The sequence below is a fragment of the Alternaria incomplexa genome (genome assembly GCF_024043165.1).
Source record: "Alternaria incomplexa strain BMP 0042 chromosome Unknown scaffold_12, whole genome shotgun sequence".
Taxonomy (NCBI): domain Eukaryota; kingdom Fungi; phylum Ascomycota; class Dothideomycetes; order Pleosporales; family Pleosporaceae; genus Alternaria; species Alternaria incomplexa.
In genome coordinates, this window is record NW_026249861.1 from 375,956 (window position 1) to 396,267 (window position 20,312).

Genomic DNA, 20,312 nt, shown 5'->3' on the forward strand with positions numbered 1-20,312 from the left:
CCCTCCCACGACTCACACATCTGCGGACATGCGCTGACGACGAGCCTCACAGCAAAGTCCCGTACCATTATGGTGCGCCTGATATCGATGGCCATGACGGGGTACTACCGGACGATGCAAAGACCACGTGCGCATCAACCGCTGAGCATGCTCAAATATGATCCCATTGGTACGACGCCATCGCTCCTTTCTCTCCATCGTCCATGGGCGCACCGGCCTTACACACGACATCATACTAGACTGGATGCAATTTTGGGGCAAATGAAGGACCCGCGGGTCTTCGCGGGGCAGGCTAGATTCAGGAATATGGCTGACAACGGACAGTGCGGAAACAAGTACTTTTCCTCGAAGCGAAACGCGGCAAGAAATAGAACGAACTTTCCACCACGAAATGAGCGGGCGCAATAGAGAGCATTGGACGATCACGATGAATATTGGATCTGGGCAGTTATGGAAGTCAGGATGAATAGAGGGAAGCCGCGCACCACAGGTGGAAGCCCCGGCAGCAAGGACTACCATCTGGAGCCAGCGACAGGCATGAAGCAAGCCCCATGCTTGCACGCCTATGTACTATACAGTCAGCATGGTTTGGCGTTATATACGATTCAAAGCAGACATGAACAGCACGTCTGCCACACAACAAACAACTTCTCACTCTCGCCTACTCCAACTTTTCTTACTCTATCTCCCCGACTACGCGGCAATACTCATCTCTGCTCACAGGTACTCCCGTATTCCTGACCCGAACGCCGAGATGAGGATGCTCGCCAAGGTCAAGGCTCCGCCCCGCTGCTTGTCTGGCCTCTTGGCCCTACTTAGTGCATCGGAAAAGCCTCAGCACCTGGACGGGTTGCCCGAAGAGGTCGTTCCGACTGGAGAAAGGCTTGGACTACGTCGCCGATGGGCTTTGCACCAGCCACAAATTACCCCATATATGCTATGGCTAAGACTCTGGGGTTGCAGGTGATGGCGCACGGAGGAGTTGGCTGCAACCTAAACGCGTCTGTCTACCGGCAGGATAGCCGAGTGTGCGGAAGTGCAAAAGTATAAAATGGCGCTGACCAGCAGATGTTTGCACTATTCGTTGGCTAGGACTCTTTCGACCATCTCAGTCTCAAAATGGGTTCCGAAAAGATAGACGAGAAGCGCTCAGAACATTCCCCTGACACGCGCATTGATAACATCAACTATGAAAATCCTTCCTCATCATCACAAGATGCGATCGAACAACAAAAGGCAGCATCACAACCTTCCGGCGTCCTAGGTATCTTCTCCAAGCTCGGTAACCTGCCAGAATGGCACGTTCCCGGCGCTGGTCTCCTCCAAGGGAAAGCGTTAAACACCGCCATAGCATGGTGCTCTTGTCTGGCATTCCTCATGTTCGGTTATGACCAGGGAGTTTTGTCCGGCGTCCTCACTCTCGATGGCAAGTACTCTGACATATGAACTGTATGAGACATACGCTGACTTCTCCACCATCTAGATTTCCAACGCCACTTTCCTCTTATGACACCTCGCGAACGTCAGAACAATCTCTGCTGGCTCGATGCACCGACCAACACTGTTCCTGATCCGAGTATGTGCACGGGTAGCCCTAGTATCTTGTCCGCATGCGTCGCGGTGTATCAGATCGGATGTTTCCTCGGCGCTGTCCTCATCTTGTTCTACGGTGAGGTCTGGGGAAGGAAAAGCAGTAGCTTTTGGGGAAGCTTTATCATGATTGTTGGAACTATTCTTCAAGTGGCTGCAGGAGGTACTCGTGGTGGTGGAGTCGATGGTTACGCCCTCCTATCCATTGGGCGTGTGGTCGGTGGCATTGGCAACGGCATGGTCACAGCAAGTGAGTACCACCTCGACTTGCACGCGTCTTCACTTGCTAACATCCTTTCAGCGATTCCAACCTGGCAATCTGAGTGCGCGAAACCTGAGAAGCGTGGACGCTTGATCATTACATCCGGAGCAGTCATCGTCGCCGGCGTAATGATCTCGTACTGGGTAACTTACGGATTCTACTTCTTGCCATCGGGCGAGGTCTACAGCTCCGTGCGCTGGAGGTTTCCCATCGTCTTCCAGTCTTTCTTCACTATTCTTGTCATGTACGTATACCTTCTCCCGCTTCTACAGAGAATACCACTAACATGATCTCAGGATCGGTCTTTGCTTCCTGCCCGACTCGCCAAGATGGCTCGTAATGCGCGGCCGCCATACCGAAGCCCGACTCCTGCTTGCTCGCCTCGCCGGTACATCTGCAGACTCGGAAGAAGTCGATACGGAGCTTACGAACATCAAAGACGCGCTAGAAGCGCAAAGTATGGATGGGCCATTCAAGATGAAGGAACTTTTGCACAACGGCCCCAGTCAGAACCTTCGGCGCACGCTATTGGGAGTTGCCTCGCAGTTCTTCCAACAGATCAGCGGTATCAATCTCATCGTACGTACGCCTTCAGATATCGCAGTGGTAAACCACAAACTGACCTTGCTTTCACTAGACCTACTACGCAACCTACGTCTTCGAGAACTCACTCGGTTTTGGCCCCGACATGTCCCGTCTCCTGTCCGCATGCAACGGTACCGAATACTTCCTCGCCGGACTAGTCGCAATTCCATTGATCGAACGAGCTGGTCGTCGCAAACTCATGCTCTTTGGTGCGTTCGGCATGATGGCTAGTATGGCTATCATGGGCGGCATGACGTCGACGGCCACCGAAAACGAATTTGGTGCTCCGGTCTTAGAGCCCAAGTACGGCATCACGGCTGTGGTGTTCATGTTCGTCTTCAACACGTTCTTCGCGATCGGTTGGCTAGGAATGACATGGCTCTACCCTGCCGAGATCACTAACCTCCGCATCCGTATCCAAGCAAATGCGCTCTCTACGTGCTCTAACTGGATATCCAACTTTCTCATCGTCATGATTACGCCACCCGCGTTTGCCAACCTTCAGTATAACACCTACACCATGTTCGCGGTCTTCAACGCCTGCCTCATCCCTAGCGTCTACTTCTTCTTCCCCGAGCCCAAGGGTCGCAGTCTGGAAGAGTTGGATGTCATCTTTGCGAGCGCGCATCATGAGGGCATCAATCCGGTCAAGCAAGCGAAGGAGATGCCTAAGCTGATGGGTAGGGAATTGGACGTGGAGATTGCGAGGTATTTCGGTGGTGATGTGGAGGAGGCGAGGCGGAGGAGTGTGACGAGTGCTGGGATTACAGCGTGATTCAGCCCGGAAGATGCGGATGGGCTGTCGTACTCTGGGTAGGAGTAACCTCGGTGTGTGCGTTTCACACATAAACCTCTCAATGTCCGGAGATTAGAGCATTTGTAAATGCCACCAACAGTGTTGCTCATTTTAAGCTAATACCTCTGAAGACGCGAAAAATTGCGGATATGGCCGCGTGTACCCGCCTGTATACTCATCCGCTTGAAGCCTGATTCAACAAGACACCGAGATACCGTGCCGTGTTGCCCGTATGCGATCTACTTGCTGACTGCGATTGTCCCCACCCAGCCACTTGCTAGTGGTCTGTGCAACCAGACACCACTCACCCATCTGAACTAAGCCCTGGCCATCTCCGGTTCCTAATGCAACAAGCCATGCGATTTAACTTCCTGATGCAGGAAAAAGCCTACAGTTCCAGGTACTCGCCTCAGTCGCCAAAGCCACAATTAAGGCCTACCGCTCGGTCGGAGTCAGCACAGGGCTGGGCTGCGGCATGTGGCGGGGCAATGTCCCGGCCTCTTCCCCTCCCTCCACCTCCACACCATCGACAGCGAACGGCTCATCAAACTCAGTGCCAGCCCCCCGTCCAATATCACGCCGAAATCATGACGTCGATAAGCTTTGCCCGCCCGGTAACAAGCAAGACAAGCCTTGGCAAAGGGCCTTGTTCCGCCGCTGTGCATAGCGAGCTTCTTCTTTGGGTAAGGAGCTCATTATGCGCGCTGCAGCAAGCTTTGGGGCTTGTGGATACGAGGCTTCAACGTCAACGCGGTATCGTTATAAAGAACTTCATGAATTGGGCGTGCGAACATCATAGCTGAAGTTGCAGCTTGGAGAAACGAGCGCAAGAAGATGGCACAAGGATTATTGATGGTCGCGCAGGTGAAACAGCTCTACCTAGGTATCCCCCCGCCAGGGACGTGCCGGTACATCCTAGCCGAACTTCCTGAGCATTGCTCCCAGCACACAGCCGGAGGATCTTCAAAGGCACGTTATCCGGCCAATAATTGCACAGAACGTCCGCAGTTGCCTGATCTAGACTACTTTCCTGTGTCCCAACCCGCGGCTCGCAGCATACGACCATGTAGTCTGACGTTGACCCAGCGCTGAAATACGCGAGAAGCATGCGTAGCTAGATGAGCCGGTGTACGCAAAGCCGCTTGGCTTCGTAGTAAGGCCGTGTATATAAAGAGGTGGAGGGCACTACTTTGCTGGGCAAGCATTCGCTGAAGTCTTGGTTGCTCTTCTTCCCGACAAGCTTCCCACCATGGCGCGCTTCGCTCAACTCGCCGCCGTTTTGGCCGCTGCTTCGCTAGCCAATGCTCGCGCGCCGTTCATCAAGGAGCGCCAAGTGCCTGCTGACCCTACTGGCGTCACGACCATTACTTCTGCTGCTGGTGCTAAGATCACGTACAAGCAGCCTGGCAAGGCGGGTGTGTGCGAGACCACCGAGGGTGTCGACGACTATGCCGGGTACATCAGCCTCAACCCGACGACGAACATGTTCTTCTGGTTCTTCGAGGCTCGCGAGAACCCTTCCGAGAAGCCATTGGTAAGTACAGTGTTCGTGAAGCGTTACTACCATGTGTACTAATTATATTGTCAGACCTTGTGGTTGAACGGAGGACCCGGAAGTGACTCTCTCATTGGTCTGTTCCAGGAACATGGCCCTTGCAACGTTACCGAGGACCTGAAGACACAGCTGAACCCTTACTCGTGGAACGAGCGCAGCAACATGCTGTATCTCTCGCAGCCCGTTGGTGTGGGTTTCTCTTACGAAACCACCGAGACCGACGAGGATGGCCGCTACTCGCTTGTCGACCCAGACACCGCAAACACCACCGATGCTGCAGCCATTGGTGCATGGCACATTCTTCAGGCTTTCTTGGAGCTGAGCCCGCAGCTCGACCCCGATATCACCAACTTCACTTTCAACCTTTGGACTGAGAGGTAGGTCCTGTGATGGTCTAGGTATGAACTCAATGCTGACAATGTCACCAGTTACGGAGGTCACTACGGTCCAGGCTTCTACAACTACTTCTACCAACAAAACCAGAAGATCAAGAATGGCTCATGTGCTGGTGTCGAAGTCCAGATGGACACTCTCGGTGTCATCAACGGTATCGTCGACGAGCAGATCCAGGCGCCCTACTACCCGGAGTTTGCGGTGAACAACACCTACGGCATCAAGGCAGTCAACGACACCGTCTACACCTTCATGAAGAACGCCTACTACATGCCCGGAGGCTGCCGCGACCAAATCGACTACTGCAAGCAATCCGACCGCACCACCGAAGAGGGCTACCTTACCTGCGCCGAGGCCACCAACCTCTGCCGGTCCCTCGTCGAGGAACCCTACTACGCCTTCGGCGGCCGCGGCGTGTACGACATCCGCCACCCCTACGACGACCCCACGCCCCCCGACTACTTCGAGGACTTCCTCAACCTCGCCTCAACCCAAGAAGCCATCGGCGTAAACATCAACTACACGAGCACCAACGCGCCCAACGTCTCCTACGGCTTCTCCACCACGGGCGACTTCGTCTTCCCCAACTTCCTCGAAGACCTCGAGGAGATCCTCAGCTACGGCGTGCGCGTTGCCCTCCTCTACGGCGACGCAGACTACATCTGCAACTGGTTCGGCGGCGAAGCCGTCTCCCTCGCTGTCAACTACACCGACTCTGAAGCTTTCCGCGCTGCGGGCTACACGCCTTTCCTTGTTGATGGCGTTGAGTATGGTGAGGTGCGCGAGTATGGTAACTTCTCGTTTACTAGGATTTATGAAGCGGGGCATGAAGTACCGTATTACCAGCCTGTAGCTAGTCTTGAGCATTTTAAGCGCGTGTTGGATCATGTTGTTATTGCGGATGGTAGTCAAGTCGTTACGGATGACTACAGCACAAACGGTACTGCCGAGGCTACTCATACTGAGGAGTTTGTTCCGTTGCCGCCGACTAGTACGCCGAGTGCTAGTGCGGTTAGCAGGGTCAAGAGGGGCTCGGCATAGATAAGTGGTTAATGTAGATGGATATATGTAATTATGCCATCTACCGCGCTTCAAACTTCGTGCTTTGTACTATACCACCTACTGTTATTGCGTCTTTTGCAGCCCAAGTTGACCTTATTACTTAAGTACTCTATAGATGCTACAAAGTTTATAGCTTGCTTTTAATCATTAAATCTTATTAAAGATATATTCTACTGCATGCTATAAACAAAGGTGTTTAGGGAATACACCTGCATTGCAATTATATACTGTGTTACTTAGCTGCGTCGTGCCCGCGTTAGAGAACTAGCACATTCAACAAATGATTACTTGAGTACTCAAACTACCGTGCCACATACCTCCTAAGGTGACAGGCTTCCAGGGTTGCCAAACCCCAGCTTGTCACGTGATATGAAAGCTTATGACTCAACTTTGCCAATTCGAAAAAACTTACTTACCATTGACAGATTTGATGAGATAATTTGCTGCGTTAAACTCCTTGAGTCGTGCGAGATTCAGTACAACTTCGTGCGCACCCATCCATGAACATTTGTTCGATACCGGTGACGTCACATGTCTCAAAGCTACGCCGCATTCTCGCTGCACGCTCCCTGGCGACGTGCTTCAGCCACCACCACCATCACAAATCCAGCTTCCCATCCATGCGCACTCGTGAAAAGGACGAGCATTCAGATGCATATCGTGTATGCGCAAGCCATTCTCGGCAGAAATGTTAAAGTTATAGCCCTGGACGTGTCGTCACGAGAGGTTGTCGACGCGTAACGTTCGCGCATCCTGTTGACGGCAACGCGTTTGGAGAAAAAGAAGTCACACATGCTGACGCCAAGATCACAACGCATTTACCTGCAAGCACAGCCCACGCCACCAATAATGCTATCCAGAAGCCGCTCCAAGCCCTGGGGCGTCACCGTTGAGTCGAGAGTCAAGATATGGTGAGGCTGTGTCGGCCCCAACATAATGTCTTACACCCCAAGCTCTGTGGCCCCTCAGTCCTAGGGATTCATACTCGACGGTCGTACGGCGCTTAGACAGCATGTACAAGCAGCTGCAGGGTCATGAACATTCAAGCGAAGATGCACGCAGCGTAGAAGGGCTCGTAAGGTACGCGTCCACTTTGTGTGACCACGAATCGCACAAGCTGATAAGATGTCATTAGGGCCGCATCCACGAATGCCCAGCGGTACGATGGCTCTAGAATCGAAGGCAAATCGGATACACCAAACGCGAAGCGCCCAACCTACCAGCTGGCCAACGACAAGGCATACCACGATGACGAGTTTCTCCTACTGGCAAGACCGCTGGGGCCTGGCGATCCCGTCCCTACGAAGAAGCGCTTCTTTACGGGATGGCGCATGGGCGCGCTCGCATCGGCTACCTGCGCCATATTGGTGTTTAGCATGAATCTCGCCGTCACAATCTGGGTCTGGAAGAACCCCGATTACGAACATGAGGATGGCGTTGGGACGCTATTCCAAGGCAGCTGCTCTATTGTTCGAGAATCGAACGTCTACATCCACCTAGTCGTGAATGTTCTCAGTACCTTACTGTTGTGCAGCTCCAACTACTGCCAACAGATCCTTGCCGCGCCGAATCGAGAAGAGCTAAGGCGCGCGCACGCACGGCGAAACTGGCTGCACATCGGCGTTCCTAACCTCCGCAACCTATGGCACGTTGGATGGGATCGGTCCGTGTTGTGGATCTTGTTGTTTCTCTCGTCTGTGCCGCTACATTTGTTATTCAACTCCGTTGTATTCACAAATCTGCAGGCAAACGAGTATGCTGTCATACCGACGACGCCTGACTGGGTAATGTCAACACAAGACGTTTACGACACCTCTGGCTTCCTGAATGTCAGCATAAATTCAACAGAAGCAATATCCTCAACGATCAGGGACCAATATAGATTCGACCCCTCTGACGCGGTGACGTTGAGAAATGGCAGCACGATATCCAAATACAGGAACGTCAGCACACCCGACTGTCTTGCAGCATACGGCACACAGTATGTTTCAGCTGTTGGTAACTTGTATTTGGTTCAGGAAAGCCCAACGGTTCTGCGAGGCGCTGATGACTGGGTTGGTCGACGGTATCGGAATGACTCTTTCGAATGGGTACTTAAAACAGTAATCACGATGGAAGAGGACCGCAAGAAAGATGAATATGTTATCGAGGCTCCAAACCAAGAACTTCCGGTGACGAGCACGCCAGAAGTGTATCCTTCTAACGGGTGGCGCTGTCTTCCTCATTCTCCCGTCAACTGTAAGTAAACTCAGCATCCGCCACCTACGAAGATCATGTATTGACTAAATTTGACTCAGGCGATCCTGACGATGAGACCATCATTCCAATCAATCGATCAGCGTGGCAGCCATTCGAAGTACCCGTGGCCTACTGCACCATCGAACAAGTCGAAGAGTTCTGCAAGCTGCAATTTAGCTTTACTATCGCGATAGCGGTTATCGTGGCCAACTTTGTCAAAGCGGTTTGTATGATACTTTTGCTTTGCCTGTACTGGGATCATGGCGCGCTTGTGACCATAGGAGATGCGATCGCGGCATTCCTCGAAGATCCGGATCCCGAAACCTACGGTCGTTGCCTACACACTAAACGAGACGTTGGTCTCCGATGGAACTGGAACGAATACGCTAGCATAACGAAACTAGCACTCAGCAGTGAGCCCGTGAGGTTCACAATGAGAAAAAGGAGGTGGGCTAGAGCTCCGAGCACCACGCGATGGTGGCTGACATACTCTACGTAAGTCGTGTGTAAGCCGTTTGCGATCATCCACTCACCTTTTCAGATACACCATCAGTGCTGGGCTCGGTGGACTCTGCATAGCACTTTCCTTGGAAGGCATGCCGAAAGACCCTGTAAAGCTATGGAAGACAGGGTTTGCGACAGTCAACGGTAACAATCTCATGGACTTCAGCACATTACTGATTCCGGGCGTACTTTTGGCGAACACACCTCAGCTGGTCCTCTCATACTTGTATATCGCGCTAAACGCTCTCTACACAAGCATGTTCGTGTCGGCGGAGTGGGCAAGCTACGTCAAAACACGGAAATCACTCCGCGTTACATCGCCCACTGGCTTCCAACGCGACTCCTACTGGCTCAACGTGCCCTTCCGCTACGCAATTCCCATGACCATCATGTCAGGTCTCTTCCACTGGCTCGCATCACAAAGCATATTCAAAGTGCAGATCTCCATCACAGACATGCATACGCGCATAGTCGCCAGCGAAGTTTCAACATGTGGCTATTCCCCCGTCGCGATCATCCTGACTACAGTCGTTGGTTTCACCATCGCAGCTGGCGGCCTCATCATCAGCAGGTTCTGGTATCCAGCTGGTATACCTCTGGCTAGTAGCTGTTCTGCTGCTATCAGCGCGGCCTGTCATGCGCCGTTGGAAGATGTGAACGCCAGTCTTTTACCGGTGCAGTGGGGTGCTGTTACACATGGGAAAGCGGGCGAGGATGGGGATGAGCCGATCGGCCGTTGCTGCTTTACGAGCTTCCCGGTTGAGATGCCTATTCCGGGGCGGTTGTACGCCTGAAGTATACGAGTAACGCGAATCTCTCTACTCGGTCGAAGCTCTCCTGACTTTGAAAACATCACGACGGTCAATCCTCATGAGAGCAGACAAGGGACGTCCAAGGTAACGATATTACGCTTATGTCAACGGTAATTTTATGTAGGCGCAGCGCCCTTCTTATCTGTGTCTGTCGACCATCCGCCCCGGACCCTTTGCAGCTATATCACCTCCTACCAAGACCTTGATCGCGCTCTTAGAGCTCTCTACCGAACAGTCGTTGGCCTTTTGCTTCGCGCATCGCTGTTGTTTCGCGTCCCCGAATTCCCTGTTCATGGACTATTTTGACTTGTTTCACCATTCCCTGAACTTGGAGATCAGTCAATGAACTGGTATCCCCTTGTTGCCGTAATCTCGCCAAGACCATGTCCTCGGCAAACGGCGCATTGATAAATATTCGAAAGTTGGTCGGTAACGCGACGGCACCGGTGTGTTCGTCTAGACATTCCTCTAGAAGATTTCGCGTACCCGGTATCCAAAACGCTTTCTCTCTCTCAGATAGTGTAATAAGGGATTTGCCAGTAATGACGATCTCCAGGGCTGCCATCCACATCAACACCAACCCTTCCCGATGCGCCTCACATGACCGCAGATCGAACGCCCACTGAATCTCACACAACGGATGGCTTCTGCTATACGCCACCCATGCATTCAGGGAAAGCTGAAACCTGTTTCGGCCCGGCCAGTAAATCATCACCGTCAACATACGGTCCAACTTGCGGTCGTATGGAAACCGGAACGAACAGTCTTCGAATGGGTCCATGGCGATGCACGCCATAGTCCATACCCCTGACGAAGCGCCACATTGTTTCGTTATACGTTAGTCGCTGAGTGTGATCGTCGACGTGGACTATATTGAGTTTCGAAGGGAGCTTTTGCGTCTCTGCGCGGACTTGGCGACAGACGAGTGTGAGGGGGTTCGTGATGCGGCCGTCAGCGGCGTTTCTTGGGCGGAGTGTGATGGAGCTTGTGAAAAGTCGTGTCAAAGGTACAATTGACAGCCCATCTTCGTAGTAGAGAGCGTATTCATATATCATGATGCGCAGCTCTAATGGTAGATCAAGAAGCGGTGAAGGGCCCGTTGGTTCTGGCGAGGGCGAGTTCCTTGCTAGCGATGACAATGAGGAGATGTAACCGCCCATGGTGATGGTGAAAAGTCGGAGGTTGGGAATGCGCGCTGGTAGGACCGAAGGGTTGAGAAGGGTTCTTATCTCTCGAGAGGAGTAATCGGTCGACCAAGAAGCGTAAGAGCCTTGACTGTCGCCACTTCCGAGATCACCGCTACTGTGAATGACCGCCAAACCGTCAAAGCTCGAAGATCTCGGCGCGTGAACGCTAAAGTCTGAACTTTACTATACTTATAACCACATACGACTGCTCCACCAACCTCAACTTTCCGTTCAACGAACACACGCCAAGACTATGCCCACTTCAAGGAACGAACAGCCTCTACGGTTTCGGAGCCACCCAGCCAATACTTCAGACCCCAGCGGCGTATGCCACTATCTGAACCTTCCTCGAGAAATACGAGACATCATCCACACGTACGCTTTGACATACGAAGATGGCCTTGTTGCGACTACAGAACCTTTCCGACATGGCCCCGGGCATTTTCGATGATCGCCGAGTCTCCAGCCTTTCCAGTACAGTGAGCGACCAGCCGAGGACTACCACCGCGCTATCTTCAAACCCGGTGATTGCAACCCTCTTCGCTTAGTCTGCCATCAGACACGCGCTGAAACACGCGGGCTTTTGTTGAGCTTGAATGACATTTCCTTCTCTTTAATACCACAAGGAAATAGTCGCTGGCTCGATAAATTGTACGAGAGAATCTTCAAGGACTTCTACACTCAGTGCAGTCACATCAACCGGAATCGCCTGCGCAAAATGACTGTTCACGTGTCTTCTCACAGAGTCAGAAGCTCGGACTTTATCCGAGTTCGCGATATCCTCGACTGGTATACCTGGAAGTTCTCTTTCCACGACAACATCTCAATCATCCTCCGCTTCAACATGGAAGGTATCAATCCGGAACACTACCTCAAGGAAACCATCAGCTGGAGTCTGCTGCGCCATGAAGCTTTTCCTGACAATCCTGGAAGGAGGGGGCCCTCCATGGACACGTTGCCGTGTTATAAGAAGCCGGTGCCGTTTGCGCCTAATGTGCGTTTCTCGATCTGGCATGAGTTTCCGGAAGATGTTGTGGAGGCGCAGTGGAGGGCGGCTTGTGGGAAGTGTGCCGAGTCTGGTCGGAAGGACGTGATTTGTACCTGTATGGAGGGTCTAGCGGGGTCACGGAGGGTGTTTGAGGAGGGCTTGTAGTTTGCGGTGGAGTGTTGCGTAAAATCAGCGTATGGCGGCGACAGCCGTTCAATGTTAACGTCTTCTTGATCTACCTCTAGTTTGATCACTTGCCATAGAAGCTTTAATTAGCTTTCTATATGTGCTGTTTCGTAACGATACTTGCCATATTATGATTGCACGGTGTTGCAACATACCTACTAAAGTTCATATCCCGAAAACGTATCGTTCCTCCCACGACTACGCCGCCGCGCTATTCTCCGCCAACACCCCATTCGCCGTGGCCAGCTCCCCCATCGCCTTTCCACTCACGTTCTGCTTACTCTTAAAGTACTGCGTGAAATCATGTCGAACCTGATGTATAGTCTCTGCAACGCTCTTCCCCCACACCGGATCATCACTCGCCCTCTCACACATCTTGAAGAACTCCTTCCTCTTCTCCTCGTGCTCGGGGTCCCAGAGGCGGTGGAAGTTTTCGCGGGACATGGGGTCGATCATTTCGCGCCAGATCTTGATGCGGATCTCGGAGTACTTGTCGAGGATGGAGTCGTCGAGTTCGTCGAGGTGAATGCCGGTGAAGCAGTCGTAGAGGGAGCCTACGTCGGCGAAACCGCCTGTGAGGCCCATGCCGCCGCTGACGTTATGTTAGTAGAGTCCGCTCATCATAAACTGGTATACATACAATGGATTGCACAGATGCGCTGCGTCGGCGACTAGTACAATTCGCCCTACGCGGAAGCTGGGCGCGCATCTTTGTTGGAGCTTATAGGGGCTCATGCTCTTGAGCTTGTACTCATGGGGCTTGGGGTGACCGGGTAAGATTTGCTCGTAGCGGAGGGGTTGGCGTTTTATGAGCTCTTCTTTTGAGAGGCCTTCTGAGTCGCCGTATGTCACTCGCCAGAGGCCGTCGTTGGTGATCTTTGCGGCCATGTACCAATCCGTGGGGTGGACGATGAAGTTCGAATCCCACCAATCGAATCGCTCGTCGAACGGTAGGTAGACATTGGTAGCAACAATCTGCGCTTTCAGCGTCTCTCCCGGATATTCCTTCCCGAACAACGCTGTGCGCACACCACTCGATGCGCCATCAGCACCAACTAGATAATCGCCCGTAATCTTCTTCTTTTCGCCATCGATTGTCTCGACAACCGCGGTCGCGCTGTTGTCGTCTTGCTCCACACCGGTCAATTTGTGGCCCCACTTGATCTCGGTGTTCGGGTAGCTTTCAAAATGCTTCACGAGTAGGGGGCCTAATTGATCGAGCGGTAGCACAACCATTGCGTATTTTGAGTCTTCTGGATCGCGGCCCATGCCACCTAGAAAGGTCCCATCTTGCAAGCGCCAGCATACACCTTTAGGATGCAGCCCGACAGCACGTACATCGTCTATGATACCTGCGCGATGGAAGTCGTAGACCGCTGAAGGCGCATAGTGAGCAGCCCGCGGGTTGTCGTTGATCTTGGTGTCCGCGTCGAGGATGGTAACTTTGATGCTGAGGTTCTTCGCTAGAAGAATTCCAAGCAAGAGACCGGAAGGGCCAGCTCCTACAATGACGACCTATCGGTGTTAGCAACATGCACATGCAAGCCATCACGGAGGAACATACGTGATTAATCTTCGGCATTGTGACAGATTTGGTCTACTGCATGCAGATGGTGAGGAAGTATATCTCAACCACATGTCATCCTTTAAGAAACTCAGATGACATGTCCATTATGGTGGGGCTGTCACATCCCCGCCTCCAAACTTCTCCATGCCATCTCGCAGAGTGTCGGCTGAGCTGCAGCTGGCAGGTGCGGGGAACGAGTCGACTGCCCCACATCCATGGATGGTAATCGGCACCGGGACATCGTGGGACCGCCCGGACCGGCACTCGTGCACGTGATGCGCTGAGTAATGATAGCCGTGATAGTGGAGCAAAGGGTCTTGGAGCCGCAACAATGCTTCCTGCAGGGCTGGTGGATCATGAGGTACCTAGGTATGACGTAAGGAAGAGCACGCGTCTCCCCTGATGATCACAACCGCGCCTGAGCCCGACAGGAGGCAAGCAACCGTTGCTATAGCGAGTGCGTCTTACGAAGATGGTGACGAAGACATTGCGATACACATAAGAAGTGTTGGGACGACGTGGCCCACGCTATCGACACCTGGAGGTCGCGAACCTTGTGGAGAGTGGAGATAAGTCGTAGTGGTGGCAGGTGGTGAGATCCTAACAGAATTAGAACGCACCACCCGCGCGCGACGTCATGATCATGGCGTATCGTCGTGTCCGTCACACCCAAACGCCTTAGCATGTGACGATGCGAGCGACACCGAAACATGCGCTCCGACTTCTCTCGCGGCGCATTGTTGTTGGGACCGTGAGATGCGCAGGGACTCCCGGGCTCGCGAAATAAGCTTTACCGGCCTTTCAGAGAATTTGAGCCGCAAGTTTGCGCTCGTTCGCCACCAACGCGACCACACCCAAATCCAACACCATGCGACGACCTAGGTAATCTATCCATCGCTATCGTGTTCAACGCATTCCTTTTCAGTGCGCCTCCGCTGCCATGACTCAACCGTGTGATGAACCTAGGCGCTGGTTAATTCTCGATCATCGCCTAAGAGCCATTGCTCCACCCATGCTATCATAGCACTCCAAGCTCAATCCCACGATGCCCCTAGGTTTGCGACGATTGGGCCGACGCGCGCTGAGAGGCTTGGACGACCCAGTTATACCCACTGTCTCCTTATCTCGGTTTCCCTCAACCAGAATGTCCCAAGCTTTGGCACCACGATGTCCACTTTTCTTGCTGCGCCGACATCCGTCCTGGGTATGGGTGACTGCAAATCTTGGCTGTAGCGGTGTCCGCGCTTTGTCCACTGTCGTCAGTCCAAGAGCTTCATCAACATTGTGCAATCCTGCTGCTAACATGTTGCTTCAAAGTCGTCGTACGCCGACTCCTGACGGCTCCCTAAAAGCTCTGCACCTCCGGCGAATGCAGGCGTCTTTATACTCTGATATCTTCGGCACGCTTGCGGCTCTTTTGCATCGGCCTTCGCGGGTTCCCTAAAATATATTTAACGCCGGTGCAGCCACAACCGCTGCAGCGATCAAGGTTCTGGAAGTTTGGGCTACGATTTCTGGTGCCTGTCGCGATTTTGGCGCTCCCGACGTTCCACGTCCCCTGCACTTTCCGCTCCACCCTCACGCTGTCGAGCTGACGAACCCGACACCGAACCTTCTGGCCGCTGTGTTTCGACTAGGAAAATTGGGTCGGCACGCCACTACAGAGTTTGAGAACCCTTACAGACCCGTTCGGGACTACGCGACACACACCATTGCACTAGAGGCTCTTATCAATCCCACGCAACATCAGGAGTACTCGCCTTCCATCGCGATCCCAGCTTTTGACTCAAAGCAACACTTCATTCGTACCTGATTTCCTGTCATTACGATATTATTATTCGATTTCTAGGCATCATCCACACACAGGCCACAACAACCAGTCATACCCTGTTTGTACCTTGGAACTCACGATACTCGATAGATCCACCTGCAGGCGCATGAACGGGACCGGATATCAACTCGCCTATTGAGTACCGCCGCCTGATTAGCGCACAGTCAGCGCTCACCACGCGAACGTTGTATGCACCGAGTCGCGGATACCGGCGCATTGGTTATTATTGCGAGCGCACTGGCTACTCCTGAAGCGCCCAACTAGCCCACGATAGTGCCCAAACAACACAATATCATCATGAACCCCTCTCAAGACGCCGGTCCCTCTCGTCAGGCCACTTTCGAACTCGAGGACCAGATGTCTACCACTCCCGGCAGGAAACGTGTTGGTTGGCAAGCAGAACACCCCGCAGTACGAGCAACACAGTCACCCGATGACACAGGCTCTGCCGGGCAAAACACCCCTCTCGTGCGGAATGATGTATCACATGATGATCTCCAGAAGATCCGTGCCTCGCTACGCTTAGCTCTTGGGAACGAACATCTACCAGAAGAGGTTATCCAGGAACCTATCACTGCTCCAAAGGATGTACAGAAACCCCGACCAGCCATTCGGAAGCCAGGCCCTCGGACTCCGCCCCCGGAGTTTTACCTCAACGACCAACCAAATCCATTTGACGACCAGAATGCGGCAGCGACGCCTTCAGTGCACCAAGAGCTCAAGGAGAGATCTGGACTCGCTGCTCAACGCCGTGCGGCAAGATTGTCGAAGTCAGTGGGCACTTACTCTGCTCCAGTATCCCGGCGAAACTCCAAGGAGCTGGCTTCTCCACCAGTTGAACTCCAGAACCTGTCCAAGCAGTACGAATCAGTCGGCGAAACTACTGATGACGATGACGAAGACCCGCAGTTCATGAAGCGTGCATCTATGCTCCTTCGTCAGCACACCATACGCGCTGCTAATGGACAGCCCGCATTGAGCGCCGAGGATCTTTACCATACCGAAGCTCCATTACGGTCAGGCCAGGTGACACCGGATGCTATGGAGGTTGAGGACGAACACGTCGTTCGTCCTACCAAGTACCGGACAGGAGTATTGGGTACCCTAATGAAGATGTCTAGTAACGCGGCGCCACCTTCGTCATCTTCTTCATCACGCAAACCCATCCATCACCGAACCCTCAGCACCAGCACGTTCAGCGGAGCTTCGACTGCTGCGAACTCACCCAACCCCTCACCACCCGCTTCCGGATATTCTACCCCGCGCGGAGGACGTCCCTGGTTCAGGAGTCACTCCAACAACCAGTCCGCAACTTCCATCTCGCACTTGGTCGGATCGTCGGCGCACAGCTTTGCGGCGCCTGCACAACAAGAACTAGGTCAGGAGTATGATCAGCAATACAAGAAGACCGCGGCGCGCCCTGGCATGGGAAAGCGATCCAAGTCAGACGAGTCTATACTCCCATTCAAGAAGAACAAGAGGAAGGAAGAGGAGATCAAGATCAAGATCCATCTCGCTGGTACACTCGCGCGTCAGAACTATCTCCGCAAGCTGTGCAAAGCGCTCATGATGTACGGAGCCCCCACTCATCGACTGGAGGAGTACCTGAACATGTCAGCTCGTGTCTTGGAGATCGAAGCACAGTTCTTGTACATGCCAGGTTGCATGATCGTCGCGTTCGATGACTCCTCAGTTCACACCAGTGAGGTCAAGCTCGTTCGAACCAGCCAAGGTGTTGATCTGGGTAAACTGCACGACGTCCATGAGATCTACAAGGACGTGGTACACGACAGGATTGGCGTCGAAGAAGCCACACCTCGACTTGACGCTATCATGGGGCGCAAAGCCAAGTTCAACAAATGGCTTCGCGTACCGATGTACGGTTTGGCATCCGCAACTGTAGGGCCTTTCGCGTTCCAGGCTCGATTCGTTGACCTACCCTTCTGCTTCCTCTTGGGTTGCCTCATCGGATGGCTCCAACTCGTCGTTGCACCCGGAAACGATCTTATCAGCAACGTCTTCGAGATTGGAGCATCGGTCATTACCAGCTTCGCGGCGCGCGCCCTTGGATCGATTCGACATGACGGGAAAGAGATCTTCTGCTTCAGTGCCATGGCTCAGTCTAGTATTGCCCTCATCCTACCCGGTTTCATGGTGCTTTGTGCATCGCTGGAGCTCCAAAGCAAGCACATTGTCGCTGGATCTGTGCGCATGGTCTACGCTATCATCTACTCCCTCTTCCTTGGTTTCGGTATCACCATCGGCACTGTTCTGTATGGCATGATGGATCACAACGCCACCTCGCGCACAACATGCCATGAACCCATGTCAACCAACTTCTACTATCTCTTCGTCCCTGCATTCGCCATCTGCTTGCAGATCGTCAACCAAGCCAAGTACAAGCAGATGCCCTCCATGACTGTCATCGCTTTCATCGGCTGGGTTGTCAACTTCCATAGCTCAAAGTACTTCAAGAGCAACGCGCAGGTCAGCAACACGCTCGGAGCACTGGCTATCGGTATCGCCGCCAACGCCCATGCTCGCTTCGGTCGTCACATCGAGAACTGGGGTCATGACACCTGGGAGAACAAGCTGCGACCTCACTTTGTGAAAGTGCGAAAGATGTGGCAGAAGAAGAACCACGGACCGCTCACTCTCCGCACACAAAAGGTCGAGCGATCGGCTTATGACCCAACCCATACCAGCAGTGGCCACACATCACGAGCTAGCTCAGTCAGCGACTTCACACCTCACACTCGCAAGATTGGCTACGGTCTTGCCGCAGCCGCCATGTTGCCAGCTATCTTCGTACAAGTTCCGTCTGGACTCAGTGTCCAAGGCTCTCTCGTATCGGGTCTGACCTCGGCTGACCAGATCGTGCGCAATCAGACTGGCAACGCTACGACAATCAGCAGCGCCGACGTTGGCGGCAGCACAAGCATCAACTCCATCGCTCTGGACGTTGGTTTCTCCGTCATCCAGATCGCTATTGGTATCACAGTAGGCTTGTTCCTTGCTGCGCTTATCGTTTACCCACTGGGCAAGAGAAGGTCGGGGCTGTTCAGTTTCTAGGGGAGGCTGCACCTACCACCGGCTTTCTCGCACCCATCGCTCATCTCCTTTCTCTCCTTTCAACATGTTATCCGCTGCACTTCCCTCAGCACATCAAAACGCATTTCTTTTGTTGTCGTGTTTTACAAGCAAGCGAGTCTAGCATTTGCAGGAGTTGAGGTTGCTATTTTTACATCTATAGAGGCAGCTTCTGCGAAGCTACGAATAAGATTAGATACACGATTCTCGTATAATGTATTACTATCCTCGCCGCTCGTGGGCTGGGCCTTCCAAACAATGCCGCTCTTCCCGGATGTGATGATGTCATCAGGGTGCGTTACCATATGTGGAATAGCGCTGCTTGGCACCCGTGCCTCAGATCGCCATCGCTGACGGTCTGACGCCTCGGACTCTGGACAGTAAAATATGGCCATTACTCGCGTGATATCAGCGCACACCTCTACCCAATATGTCTTCAGATTCGAGTCTTGCCATGCCGCAACACAGCGTGAGTGTTGGGGTGCCGAGGCGCATTACTACCCCGCATGCTTGCATTTCCAGGACTATTGACATCCAGTAAGATGCCAAACACGTACCCACACAGCGCCTTAACGTGTACTATGCGGCACGCCGTGGCTGAACGCACGCCAAACCTGGTTCATGCCACGTAACGTCGAAGCCAAACATCGGTGTCGGTGGTTGGTAGCTCCAGATTACAAAGCTCGCGGGCTACATGTCCGACCTCATGCGCAACGACTCCATACTACAGTATCGTGAACATATACATCTCATTACGAGCAACTCACCTGACAGCTTTTATAACTCACTTCGCAACTGCTCAACATGACAGTAACACAAATAATCCACTTCCGCGCACCCTCCGCCTCGGAAGCCGACGCAGCAGCCCACGCCGCCGTCAAAGCCCTCAAAGGCGCCAAAGCCCCCGAAAACTACGTCCTGGGCACCCAAACCCAAGACAAGCGCAACCTGCAACTGACATCGGAATGGCACGACCCCAAAGCCGAGTCCTCAGCGGAAGCAAACACGTACCGCGAGACCGTCATCAAAACCCTTGGAAACCCCGACAAGATGTTCCACGTCACTTTCAAAGACGGCCAATCCGCCTTCGACAACAGCGGCCCCATGTCCTCTCCCCTAGTCGAATTCGTGCAGATCTACTTCCCTGCCAGCAAGATCAACGAGTCGTTTAGGAATAAGATTGAGAAGGACTTCAACAAGTTCAACGACATGTGTGCGAAGGCTTTGAAGGGGAGTGGAGGGTTGACGTATGGATGGGTGATGGAGGAGTTGGAACACAAGGATGTGAAGAAGGAGAAGACGAAGTGCTTTTTTGTGGCAAGGGGATGGGAGGGTATGCAGTATTTTGAGGAAGCGGTTAAGAGCGAGGAGTACAAAGAGGCGATTGGGATTTTGTTGGCGTGGGAGGCGCCGTGGGAGTTGTGGCATGTGAAGAGGGAGTATTAGGTGGGGAGAGGACTGTGGGTTAAGATGTGGCGGGGCGTGACGCGCTGGTATGAGCCGAATATATCCCGCGACCCCAAGTCGCAATACCCGTCACCATGATATGATGCGGATGTCGTCTGTGGGTCATTGCATGGGTCATTGCAGTACCATGTGATCGCGTTGCATTTCCTGCGAACATAGCCTTTTGACGTGAAAATTTGGTGTCGTTAGAAGTACACTC

General features: G+C 53.1%; 7 protein-coding genes across 7 annotated transcripts; 6 read left to right on the forward strand and 1 right to left on the reverse strand.

Annotated features, from left to right (window-relative positions):
- Nucleotides 1-1,092: 1,092 nt before the first annotated feature.
- On the forward strand, nt 1,093-1,446 carry J4E90_008010 (uncharacterized protein; the record flags this gene model as incomplete). The annotated part of the gene is made up of 1 exon (XM_051437540.1): nt 1,093-1,446. A coding segment is annotated over one exon (354 nt), but the record flags the coding sequence as incomplete, so codon positions are not given.
- Nucleotides 1,447-1,716: 270 nt separating this feature from the next.
- On the forward strand, nt 1,717-3,212 carry J4E90_008011 (uncharacterized protein; the record flags this gene model as incomplete). Its single annotated transcript, XM_051437541.1, has 4 exons — nt 1,717-1,840; nt 1,892-2,096; nt 2,149-2,431; nt 2,490-3,212. The coding sequence occupies 4 exons, from the start codon at nt 1,717-1,719 to the stop codon at nt 3,210-3,212; spliced, it is 1,335 nt and encodes a 444-aa protein (XP_051288352.1).
- Nucleotides 3,213-4,482: 1,270 nt separating this feature from the next.
- On the forward strand, nt 4,483-6,222 carry J4E90_008012 (uncharacterized protein; the record flags this gene model as incomplete). Its single annotated transcript, XM_051437542.1, has 3 exons — nt 4,483-4,767; nt 4,822-5,165; nt 5,217-6,222. The coding sequence occupies 3 exons, from the start codon at nt 4,483-4,485 to the stop codon at nt 6,220-6,222; spliced, it is 1,635 nt and encodes a 544-aa protein (XP_051288353.1).
- A 1,033-nt stretch (nt 6,223-7,255) lies between these two features.
- J4E90_008013 (uncharacterized protein) lies at nt 7,256-9,779 on the forward strand (the record flags this gene model as incomplete). The annotated part of the gene is made up of 4 exons (XM_051437543.1): nt 7,256-7,323; nt 7,379-8,481; nt 8,541-8,894; nt 9,076-9,779. The coding sequence occupies 4 exons, from the start codon at nt 7,256-7,258 to the stop codon at nt 9,777-9,779; spliced, it is 2,229 nt and encodes a 742-aa protein (XP_051288354.1).
- Nucleotides 9,780-12,356: 2,577 nt separating this feature from the next.
- Nucleotides 12,357-13,740, reverse strand: J4E90_008014 (uncharacterized protein; the record flags this gene model as incomplete). The annotated part of the gene is made up of 3 exons (XM_051437544.1): nt 12,357-12,750; nt 12,799-13,673; nt 13,723-13,740. The coding sequence occupies 3 exons, from the start codon at nt 13,738-13,740 to the stop codon at nt 12,357-12,359; spliced, it is 1,287 nt and encodes a 428-aa protein (XP_051288355.1).
- A 2,113-nt stretch (nt 13,741-15,853) lies between these two features.
- On the forward strand, nt 15,854-18,628 carry J4E90_008015 (uncharacterized protein; the record flags this gene model as incomplete). Its single annotated transcript, XM_051437545.1, has 1 exon — nt 15,854-18,628. The coding sequence occupies one exon, from the start codon at nt 15,854-15,856 to the stop codon at nt 18,626-18,628; it is 2,775 nt and encodes a 924-aa protein (XP_051288356.1).
- An 822-nt stretch (nt 18,629-19,450) lies between these two features.
- On the forward strand, nt 19,451-20,092 carry J4E90_008016 (uncharacterized protein; the record flags this gene model as incomplete). Its single annotated transcript, XM_051437546.1, has 1 exon — nt 19,451-20,092. One exon carries the CDS (start codon nt 19,451-19,453, stop codon nt 20,090-20,092), a length of 642 nt encoding a protein of 213 aa, XP_051288357.1.
- Between the last annotated feature and the right edge of the window lie 220 nt (nt 20,093-20,312).